Genomic DNA, 12316 nt, shown 5'->3' on the forward strand with positions numbered 1-12316 from the left:
CAGCAGCAGATCACATCCCCCTCCCAACAGCAGCTCCACATCATTCTCCACCGGCGCTCCGCGACCAAACGCCTCGCCACGTTCACTCGCCTCTCCATATAGCCTGTGTGCCTGCCTGTCATGGATATGCTGGGGAAGAAAGAGCGGAGAGGCAGGGATGTGAAGGGCTTGTTGAAGAGGAACTGGATTCTCATAGCAACCATCAGCTCGGTGATACTGGGTAAGATGGGCTGGAGCGCCACATTTCCCCGCATCGCGCATCGCGCATCTCGCTTCATTGCTGTGCGCTTTCACGTCTCGTGCCGTTAATTATGTATCCAGTGCTGTTGTTTTATTCTCTCTGTCTGTGCTTGCTGTTAGATGGATCTGCAACGCCGTTGAGATATCATTCAATGGCTGGTTTGACAATAAGGGCAGTTAAAGTGTTTATGTTTGATGCACTTAGTTGCAGATGTGTTGAAGGGTGAATGTGATGAATGAAGGCATTGATCAGTGTGTGTGTGTGTGCGTCTAGATATTTTACTACTGCCATAGAGAAACGTGACCAGACTTCCAGTATGGCACAGTAAAATCTCTCTGTGTTTCATCTCACACAAGGAGTGACAAATTGTGTAAAGAGGTCGGGGCTAGTTGTCACACGGGGCTAGAAAGTCTGTTTAAATTCCTAAAAGCTGATTGAACATGCCCATAGTTAATGGTTATGAAAAAAAAGACGGTTCATTGGACATGTGTTGATCTTAATTTCAAGGAATAGTTCACACAAAAATGAGTAGTTGCTGATAATGTGCTCCAAGATGAGATTGTTTCTTCATCAGATTTGGAGAAATTACATTACTACGTCACTAGCTCACCAGTGGATGCTCTGCAGTGAATGGGTGCCGTCAGAATGAGAGTCCAAACAGCTGATAAAAACATCACAATAATCCACAAGCAATCCAGTCCATCAGTTAACATCGTGTGAAGCGAAAAGCTACATGTTTGTAATAAATCCATCATTAAGACTTTTTCAACTTTATCAGCCATTGCTTCCGTGCCTCTACCCATAATACAGCTTTCTCCAGTGAAAAGGTCATTTAATCTCAATCAGGAGATAAATATGCACTGATCATAATTTAGAAGACAAAAAACTGTTCTAAACAAATATGTCGGTGGATTTTGATGTGAGAGGACAATTACAGGAGATGGACTTTTTCACGGGAGGAAGCGTTATTATTATTTTGGACAGTTTTTTGATCAAAAGCCCCAGTGTAATGTATTTGTTGCTTGCAACCACGCAGATTTCACTTTACAAGACGTTAACCGATGGACTGGAGTGGTGTGTGGATTACTTGTGGATTACTGTGATGTTTTTATCAGCTGTTTGGACTCTCATTCTGACGGCACCCATTCACTGCAGAGTGATGCAATGCAAAATTTCTCCAAATCTGTTCAGATGAAGAAACCAACTCATCTAAATCTTGGTTGGCCTGAGGGTAAGTACATTTTCAGAAAATGTTCATTTTTTGTGTGAACTATTCCTTTAAAAAAGGCAGCTTTTACCAAATATTCGTGTTGAAAATGCTAGAAAACGTGCAAAACAGCCTAAGATGATGTCTCCCAGTTTGGCCCGACTGAGAAATCAGCTTGAATTAGATAAAACCAGCTTAAACTAAGACTTTTTATGAAACTTTTAACTGTTATGATAAACAAAACGATTCAACATGCCATGAAACATAGTCAAATGTGATGCAAAATGTCCGTAATTAATAAATTACAATATACAGAACACAAGTGAGAAGTTTCTGAGAACACAGTTTAACCTTTCTGTTAAAATATATGCTCACCACATAGTTGTGTTAAAGGGATAGTTCACCCAAAAATGAAAATGCGATGTTTATCTGCTTACCCCCAGGGCATCCAAGATGTAGGTGACTTTGTTTCTTCAGTAGAACACATATGATGATTTTTAACTCCAGCCGTTGCAGTCTGTCAGTCGTATAATGCATGGCAATGGTGACAAAATCTATGAGAGTAAAAAAAACACACACAGACAAATCCAAATTAAACCCTGCGGCTCGTGACGACACATTGATGTCCTAAGACACGAAACGATCGGTTTGTGCAAGAAACCAAACAGTATTTATATAATATTTTACCTCTAATACACCACTATGTCCAACTGCCTTGAGCGCGCGCACGGCATCCGGTGCGTGAGGTGTGTACGTGCTCTGGCGTAGTTTACACAAGCGCCGGAAGTGATCTCTCGCGCGTATACGTCGATCATTGTTTACACAGTGCACAAACATTGTAGGTACGACGGCTAATCAAAATGGTTCTACTGAAGAAACAAAGTCACCTACATCTTGGATGCCCTGGGGGTAAGCAGATAAACATCACATTTTCATTTTTGGGTGAACTATCCCTTTAATATATGCCAGCATTAATTGTGCGCGTTTGTTTGTTTTTTCTTTTTTTGCATCTAGAGGCCAGTATTCACAGCATTTAATAATTTAATACAGTTTTAATGGGGCATTTGTGTAATTAAAATTTATAATTTTACCCGAATACCAACTCTCCCCTATACATTTTTGTGCTGAAGCGTATAAAAAAGTCTTTACGACAACCACTTTATAATAGCAAATGTGTACAATTCTTGAAGATAAAAGCATGGTATATTCAATTGTAAATAATCATAAATTAGTAGTTATTTGCCTTACCACAAACTGGCCAGTTCGTGAAGGCTTAGTCATCACAACATTAATGGTTTAATGCTTGGAGAAATGCTCAGAACTTATAGGCTGTCCAATAAAATCTCACTATTGCTCTATTAGGCATTTCTGAGCTGATCGGTGAGGCAATTAAGCAGCGGTCATAGATTATGCACTATTATGTTCTGACAAAACAATGAGAAAAGTCTTGACTGCAGTGATGGCATGTACTATTTTTATAAAAAATGAATACACTTTTGCAATACTGCTATCATAATATTTATTGACTGCATTCTTATATCATAAAAATAGCCAAAATAGTGGTTGTTTTATGTATAACAAACTCTCAGTCCTGTGCTTGTTTAATACTTAAAGTAAATTATGCTAGGTTTATTTTATTTTATTTTATGGATTTATATGGCCATGTTTGCAAGCTTGTGCAGTAACCTACAATAAAACAAAAGGCAGGTCAAGCCCATCACTCTTTCAGTGTTTCATAACATCTTTTATTTACTCAGTCATAAGCACCATAATCATTATGATGCTAAAATGTAATAAAGATATGTTACAGTACAACAGAGACTAGATAATTGACTGTGGCATTTGTGGTCACCTGGGTTTGGTTTAGCCTCGTTAAACATTCAAGACGTCTTCAGGATGTGTACTTGAAAGTGAGAATATCAGATATGGCATTGCATTTTAGATATACAAATAGTTGTGACGCCATCCGCGCGAAAAAGAAGTATATTTTAGCATACTTAGTACACAAATAATATACTTTAGAATAAAAATATATAAGTGAACTGAATGTAATGTTTTCAGACACTTAACTGCATGTTAATTTCAAAGTAAATGAAATTGTATTATAGTTTGCATTTATATTAAATGCAATTAGCTGAACTTAAGTGTGTCACTTAAGTAGGACTTTTATATATCATTTCATAATTACTTATTGTCTTTGAACATTTGGAATGATGAAGTTGCAATTTAATACATTTTTAAAAATATTTGCTTTAAATGTAATATTAAATAACACACTACAATTAAAAAATAAACTTTTTAAAATGTACTTTAGTATGTTAGTCAACACATCAAAATAAGTGTACTTCTTTAAAGCATTATTAAAACAATGATTTATAATGTACTTTAAAGTAAAACTTTTAATTTGACGTCATTACAAAGTTCAGTTTTTAGAAATCTACTTAAGTGACTTAAATATATACATACTACAATTTCTGTTTGAGTAGGGATAAAAGAATGACAACTGCATATCAGCACACATTTGATCTGATTTTTGTTAAAAGTGTGCAGCGTTTTGAAAATTATGCCTGCTATTATAGAAGGGCATTGGAAACAGACACATACATATAAATGTTATTTGCTGTATCTGCAGTGCAGTCCACCAGATTTCATTAAGTGTGTTGGAAAGCTTTTTAGTTTATTTGATTTAACTGACTACTTCCAAATCCATCTTCATAAAAGAATGAAACTGAGATGATCCAAAACTCACAAATGACACATTTGTCTGAAATGTTTTTTATTTAGTTTTCCAGCTGCCGCTAATTCAGCACATCTCGTGTTGTGCATCTGGTAACAAATACAGGAATATTATTTGTGCCCTGAACATCACAAAGCATTTACAGCTCGCTATTCTCATTGCACCCTTTCGAAATGTCAGTGAGATTGGAGATTTGGAATCTCTTACACTTTGCTGTGAAATCCCTCTAAAGATCAGCAATGACACTTTGTACAGTCAGTCTAGTAATTGTAAATGAAGTTGATCTTGAGATATTATTGGAATATGTAGCTCTGTACATTCAGACTGGCTTGTTGTAGATTAGGCACAATGGAGAGTTTCACATTTGCATTCAGCTTGACGTGCTTTCTGTCTGCAGGGATCGCGCTGGGAGTGCTGGTGCGGGACTACACCTCTCTGTCCCAGCTGGAGAAGCAGTACTTTGGCTTCCCGGGAGAAATCCTGATGAGAATGCTAAAGCTGGTCATCCTGCCTCTCATCGTCTCCAGCATGATAACAGGTATCGCTCTCTCTTCAGCCCATCACAGTATCTCCATTTATGACTTGCTGTGAAAATTCGGAGGTTGTAAATGTTGCCCTTATGTTAGTGTCCAGGGCCACCTTCAGGGACGAGGGTCCACCCTTAAAAGATTAAACGCAGCCCTGCCAGGGTCTTCTGCCTTTTTCAATCACATAGAATTTCAGAATCACACACTAGCTATAATGAAAAACATATATGTGACCCTGGAGCACAAAAGCAGTCTTAAGTCGCAGGGGTATATTTGTAGCAATAGCCAACAATACATTGTATGGGTCAAAATTATAGATTTTTCTGTTATGACAAAAATCATTATGATATTAAGTAAAGATCATGTTCCATGAAAATATTTTGTAAATTTCCTACCGTAAATATATCAAAACGTAATTTTTGATTAGTAATATGCATTGCTAAGAACTTCATTTGGACAACTTTAAAGGCGATTTTCTCAATATTTTGATTTTTTTTGCACACTCAGATTCCAGATTTTCAAATAGTTGCATCTCAGCCAGATATTGTCCTATCCTAACAAACCATACATTTATTTAGCTTTCAGATGATGTATAAATCTCACTTTTGAAAAATTGACCCTTATGACTATTTTTGTGATCCAGGGTCACAAATATTTATGACTTCCAAACATTTCTGTCAACCAAGCAGGGTTATTATAGTTAAAACTACAACATAAAAAATAATAATAAAAACATTTTCATTACTTGAAATAAAATATGAAAAAAAACTTAAACATACTTGATTTCAGCTAGTTTCCATTTTTCCAAAAAAGGTGCCATTTTTCATTTTAATTTGGTTTAAGTTGCGTTTTTTTTTTTTAAGTCGCAATAACCTTTTTTTATTATTTATTCAGTGACAGAAACGGGCTTCCATTAATTAGCACATTATTAGGAAAGGCGATTTGCAAAGATTCATTAAAAAACCTTATACTCATTTCTTCTGGAGGTGAAGCTGGATCACGAATGATTCAGACGAACATAAACGCATTTAGGTAGAATGGGGTAGGTAAATCATCTGAGATCGGCTCGATTTGAGAAAGGGGGAAAGATTTTAGTAGATAAAAAAAAAAAACACTGGGTGTATTTTTATCATTATAGGGTGGTTGTGTACACACACTGCCAACACACATTTCAGTTCAAACAACTTGTAAAAGTGCATGTAGCATCAGATGACCCCTTTAACACTCTGTGTTGGCATTGTTAAGTGGGTCAAGTGTGTTCTTTGGAGAATGCATAAGTAGTCATAACTTCTGGCCTTGTTTGTGAAGGAGTGGCAGCGCTGGACTCTGAGGTGTCGGGCAGGATCGGTCTGCGTGCGGTGGTTTATTACCTCTCCACTACCATCATTGCTGTCATTCTTGGTGAGTCACGTAAACATGGCATCAATAAGCTTCAAAGACATAAATTGTGATTGTTTAACAATGATGTTGTGCTTAAAAGGAATCGTTCTTGTGACGACGATTAAACCCGGGGTGTCTCAGAGTGCTGATAATATCGAGAGAGCAGGAAGCACTCCGAATGTGACCACTGTTGACACCTTACTGGACCTGGTTAGGTAAAAATCGCACACCTCAGTCTACCTATGTTGTATGCAAGATAATAATATACAAAAATACGTAATATGCATGCATAATATGCATATTTGAACACTTAAAGGGTTAGTTCACCCAAAAATTAAAATTAGCCGATAAATTACTCACCCTCAAGTCATCCTAGGTGTATATGGCTTTCTTCTTTCAGACGAATCCAGTTGGAGTTATATTAAAAATGGTCTTTGATCTTTCAAGCTGTTTCATGGCACTCAGCGGGTGTTTTGCGTGCATCAGTCCAAAAGCACTTAATTAAAAAGTGCCCATCCATTAAAACAAAAGTGTCTCACACGGCTACGGGGGGGTGAACAAAGGCCTCCTGTAGCGAATAGATGCGTTTTTGTAAGAAAAATATCCATATTCAAAATGTAATAATCACTGTAATGTAGCTTGCGCTCACTGTTGTACACTGGAAGCAGTTCCGGGCGGATGACGTATGAGTTCAGTGCTGCGCATGCGCCGGTGAGGGTCATGAAAACCAACGTTTGTTTACAAGAGCAAAGGAAGCAAAGTTTCCTTACTTTAGCAAAGGAAAACCAGTCTCCTCTTGGCTTATATCAAAATCCTCCGACATTCTTCTTTACAAATCCTCGTTTTGTACTTCTAATTAGTGACCGTTGTTTTGTTTTGATCTCTTCGCTGCGTTTCCGTGTGCGTCCCTTCTGAGCGGCGCATGCGCAAAGCCGACCTCATACGTCATCCGCCCGGAACTGCTTCCCTTTACAACTGTGAGCGCAAGCTACATTAAAGTGATTATTACGTTTTGAATATGGATATTTTTCCTACAAAAACGAATCTATTCGCTACAGGAGGCCTTTGTTCACCCCCCCGTAGCCGTGTGAGACACTTTTGTTTTATGGATGGGTGCTTTTTAATTAAGTGCTTTTGGACTGATGCATGCAACACCCGCTGAGTGCCATGAAACAGCTTGAAAGATCAAAGACCATTTTTAATATAACTCTGACTGGATTCGTCTGAAAGAAGAAAGTCATATACACCTAGGATGACTTGAGGGTGAGTAATTTATGAGCTAATTTTCATTTTTGGGTGAACTAACCCTTTAAAGGGGCCATGAACTTTGTTTTTTTATTTTGTACTGTTCTCTGAGATCCACTAATAATGTTATCAAGATTTTTAACTTACATAAAAAAAATCATAATTTAGAAGTAATAAGATATTTTCTGTGCTGTTTTTAACCCCTCTCATCAGAGCGCTCCGTTTGAATAGGCGTGACCGGCGGATTGTAGACTCGGAAGTAAACGCTGCTGTGATTTAGGTCAAAAACGCATAAAAAAACTCAATACGTATCAAGCGATCTGTAAGAAGAGACAAAGCAATAGTGACCATGTAATGAAAACAGTTGCTCACACTTGTGTTGCGAACTTACGACATTACTGTCGGATCTAATATAGTTGGCACAGCATCGTCTTTTAGTTTCAATCTTTCTGAAAATCCTGCGTTGAATTGTGCCTTGTTTGTAAACGAATCGTAAAATGATGTAGAAGCAGGCGTTGATCTTCATCTGCGGAGGCAGTGTTTATTCACACTATTACATCATAGAGTAGAACATTCCAAAAGCTGTCGTTTTGGCAGACTGCCTTCAGTATAAGCTGTTTTTAGACTAACGAGAAAGTTCTGAAACTTACAAGATGTTTTTATAGTCCAATGACTTCATATGTCAAAAGATCAAGGGAATTTTGGTTTCTAAGTTCATGACCCCTTTAAACAATACTTAAAAATGCATGACATTTATTGCAATAAATAACAAATTTGTGCAATGACATGACCATTTTAGGTATGGCTTACATGTCCAGAAAATATAATATAATATAAAATAATCACTATTAACTATGACTTTTGCCTCAATAAACTCCCAATTTGCTGCTTATTAATAGTCAGCAAGGTAGTTGTTTAGTTTAGGTATGGGGTGGATTAAGGGATCTAAAATATGGTCATGCAGAATAAGACATTAATATGTGCTTTATAAGTGCTAATAAACAGACAGTATGCTAGTAATATGCATGCTAGTGAGCAACTAGTTAATAGTGAGAATTGGTCTCTAAACTAAAGTGTTACCAATAATATGATCATGAATCTGTATCAATCACTTTAACCAAGTGGTTTGTTTATCTCATTTCTTCATAGGAATATGTTTCCTGAAAATCTTGTGCAAGCCTGTTTTCAGCAGGTAAAATATACAGTTTTAACTTATATTAAGTCATGCAAATATACTATTTAGTTTAAATAAACATCATCTGTGTTTTAGTATAAGACGCAGCGCAAAGAGATTGAACCATCGAAAACCAACATAAGTACAAGTAACACGACTACATTTCCACCATTTACCACCATTATTTCAACAGTTGCACAGGTGAGAGAAAGATGAAGAGTAAATGAATGGTAAAGATGGAGAATGGAGAATGTATGTATTAATTTTTGGCTCCTTTTTGCTGTAGAATTTGACCAAAGACTACAAGATCGTGGGCTCATATTCCGATGGCATTAATGTTCTCGGTCTGATCGTATTCTGTGTGACGTTCGGCCTGGTAATCGGCAAGATGGGAGAAAGGGGCCGGATCCTGCTGGAGTTCTTCGATGCTCTGAATGAGGCCACCATGAGACTCGTTCAGATTATTATGTGGTTAGTTCTGACACCTTACAGGCGAGAATCACTGTCATTATTGCTCAGATTTGAGGATGGGCTCTATTGACCTGGGTCAGTAAGAAACCACCCAGAGCACCCTAGCAACCACACTGCAATTCCCTAGCAACCACCCAGAGCACCCTAGCAACCACATTGCAACTACCTAGCAACCACCCAGAACACTCTAGCAACCACACTGCAACTCCCTAGCAACCACCCAAAGCACCCTAGCAACCATATTGCAACTCTCTAGCAACCACATAGCTACAACTGAGAACTCCCTAGCTACCACTTAACAACTCCCTAGCAACCACCCAGAGTACCCTAGAAACTGCATAGCAACCACCTAGAAATCTCTAGCTATTACATAGAAAGTCCCTAGAGACCACCCTAGTACACTCTAGGGATAACATAGCAACCACTTAGATTACCCTAGAAACCACATAGCAACAATCTAGCATCCAGTCAGAATATCCTAGAAACTGCATAACAACAACCTAGAAAAGCCTAGAAACCACATAGCAATTCCGTAGCAACCATTCAGAATACACTAAAAACACATAGTAACACCCTGGAAACCACATAACAATTGCTTAGCAACCATTCACAATACCCTAAAAATGCATTGCGATTCTCAACGCCCTAGAAACCACATAGCAATTCCTTAGCAACCACTCTGAATACCCTAAAAAAACACATAGCAACACCCTAGAAACCACATAGCAATTCCTTAGCAACCATTCAGAATACCATTGAAACCACATAGCAATTATTTTGCAACCACTCTGAATACCTTAAAAAACACATAGTAACATGCTGGAAACCACATAACAATTGCTTAGCAACCATTCACAATACCCTAAAAAATACATTGCGATTCGCAATGCCCTAGAAACCACATAGCAATTCCTTAGCAACCACTCTGAATACCCTAAAAAACACATAGCAACACCCTAGAAACCGCATAGCAATTCCTTAGCAACCACTCTGAATACCTTAAAAAACACATAGTAACATGCTGGAAACCACATAGCAATTCCTTAGCAACCATTCACAATACCCTAAAAAACACATAGCAACACCCTAGAAACCACATAGCAATTCCTTAGCAACCATTCACAATACGCTAGAAACCACATAGCAACACCCTAGCAACCACCCACAAGAAGCACGACTCACTTTTTTCTTAAGAAAATGTAAACAGTTATTTTTATTACAGTTATGCAGTTGAAAAAAACATGTAGGAAGATACATCAGCCAATAAATGATATGTTTCTTGGAATTATGAGTAATATTGATTATAAATGTAATTAATTTTCTCTGGCAGTTACATGCCCATTGGCATCTTGTTCCTAATTGCTGCCAAGATCATGGAGGTGGACGACTGGGAGATCTTCAGGAAGATGGGCCTGTACATGGTGACGGTGCTCAGCGGGTGAACAAGCTTCTCAAATGTTCCCTTGTTGATTAGCAGAGGAGCAGATTTACTGTCGGCTCTGTTCACACACAGATAAGAGCCATGGACATTTAAAACTGCTCGAGCTGCAGATGTGCTTATTATACATTTCATAAACTCCAAACGTCCACTAATTTGAGTGATAAGGGCGACCGAACATCAGTCAGGAGATTCTGCAGCTGCAGTTAAACAAATGCCATCTGCACTCGTGTGGAATGAACTGAAAGCACACTGCTGAGTCAAACAGAATACAGTGTAGCTCTACGAATAGAGAGGATATAAATCCAAATGACCTTGGAAAAATATAGGATGCTTTTAAAGTGGTTCTCAACCCTGGGGGGTTGGGGGGGTGATCCTCCAGGGGGTGCGCGAGATAACTTAAAATTCAAGTATAATAAATTTAATAATTTCATGATTAATAAGTTAAATAAATTAAAATATATATGTGACCCTGGAGCACAAAACCAGTCATAAGTAGCACGGGTATATTTGTAGCAATAGCCAATAATATATTGTAAGGTTCAAAATTATCAAATTTTTTTTTTTGCCAAAAATCATTAGGATATTAAGTAAAGATAATATTCCATGAAGATATTTTGTTTCCTACCGTAAATATATCAAATCTTAATTTTTGATTAGTAATATGCATTGCTAAGAACTTCATTAGGACAACTTTAAAGATCATTTTTTAATATATTTTGGATATATTTATATATTTTTTTATATCTTTTTGAATATTTAGATTTTTTACACCCTCAGATTCCAGATTTCAAATAGTTGTATCTCAGCCAAATATTGTCATATCCTAACAAACCATACATCAATGTAAAGCTTTTTTATTTGGCTTTCAGTTGATATATAAATATCGTTATATATATATATATATATATATAAAACCCTTATGACTGGTTTTGCGGTCTAATGCCACATATAAATAAATAACAGCACCCCCTCTCTTTCTGTGTATGTATTTTGTAATATTATGAGTTTCTGAACAGCTCAAGCGGTTTCTCATCGCGCTGTGTGAAAAACAGACTGAACAGTGGCTCAAAACACCCGACCGCTTCATGAGCATATGATGCGCAAACTACAGCTCTTGACTGGATAAAGCAAACCAGTGTTGCGCTAGTAAAGTTTTGATAGATGATGATTGTAATCAAGGAAAAGACGATTATAGTGACATACAGGAGTCGTACATTAGGTGCATGTTCATCCGCTATTATTAATGCACAAACAAACCGTTCACTGTAACATATTTCTGCTTGAACAAAGTTCAGTATATTCACGTAGTTGTCAAAATTAATGTACAATAAGTGTTTTATTATGGATGCTCGCCTGAAGAAGCGTGTTTTGGAGGGGGGCCTTGGAGTAAAAATTTTTGAGAACCACTGTTTAAAGGGATAGTTCACCCAAAATTGAAAACTACCCCGTGATTTACTCACCCTCAAGCTATCTTCTTTCAGACAAATACAATCAGAGTTACATTAAAAAATATCCTGGCTCTTCCAAGCTTTATAATGGCAGTGAATGGTGGTGGAGGTTTTGAAGCCCAAAAAAATGCATCCATGCATCATAAAAAGTGCTCCACACGGCTCCAGGAGCTTAATAAAGGCCTTCTGAAATTCAAAAATTTCCATATTTAAAACTTAATAAACCGTAATCTCTAGCTTCCACTAACTGTGTAGGAGACTGGTTTTCCTTTGCTGTAAAGAAAACATGGTTCTCACGAGACTAGCATATTCTCACCGGAGCTTATGCTACGCCTACGTCATCCACTGGAACGCCACTCTCTCGTGAACATGCATCAGTTAGCGGAAGCCCCCCCCCCCCCCCCCCCCCCCCCCCCCCCCCCCCCCGCCGCCTCTTCGTGCTGGG

General features: G+C 37.7%; 1 protein-coding gene across 1 annotated transcript in view; it reads left to right on the forward strand.

Moving 5' to 3' along the window:
* Nucleotides 1-12316, forward strand: part of slc1a1 (solute carrier family 1 member 1) — a 20061-nt gene continuing 7745 nt past the window's right edge. Inside the window, exons 1-8 of the mRNA XM_016245973.1 lie at nt 1-220; nt 4583-4723; nt 6021-6113; nt 6193-6307; nt 8487-8529; nt 8608-8712; nt 8798-8982; nt 10313-10420. Coding sequence (XP_016101459.1) covers nt 121-220; nt 4583-4723; nt 6021-6113; nt 6193-6307; nt 8487-8529; nt 8608-8712; nt 8798-8982; nt 10313-10420 — 890 coding nt within the window. The 5' untranslated portion in view covers nt 1-120. The remainder of the gene's footprint in view (nt 221-4582; nt 4724-6020; nt 6114-6192; nt 6308-8486; nt 8530-8607; nt 8713-8797; nt 8983-10312; nt 10421-12316) is intronic.

Source organism: Sinocyclocheilus grahami, unplaced genomic scaffold (assembly GCF_001515645.1).
Source record: "Sinocyclocheilus grahami isolate Dianchi unplaced genomic scaffold, SAMN03320097.WGS_v1.1 scaffold776.1, whole genome shotgun sequence".
In the NCBI taxonomy this organism is placed as follows: Eukaryota; Metazoa; Chordata; class Actinopteri; order Cypriniformes; family Cyprinidae; genus Sinocyclocheilus; species Sinocyclocheilus grahami.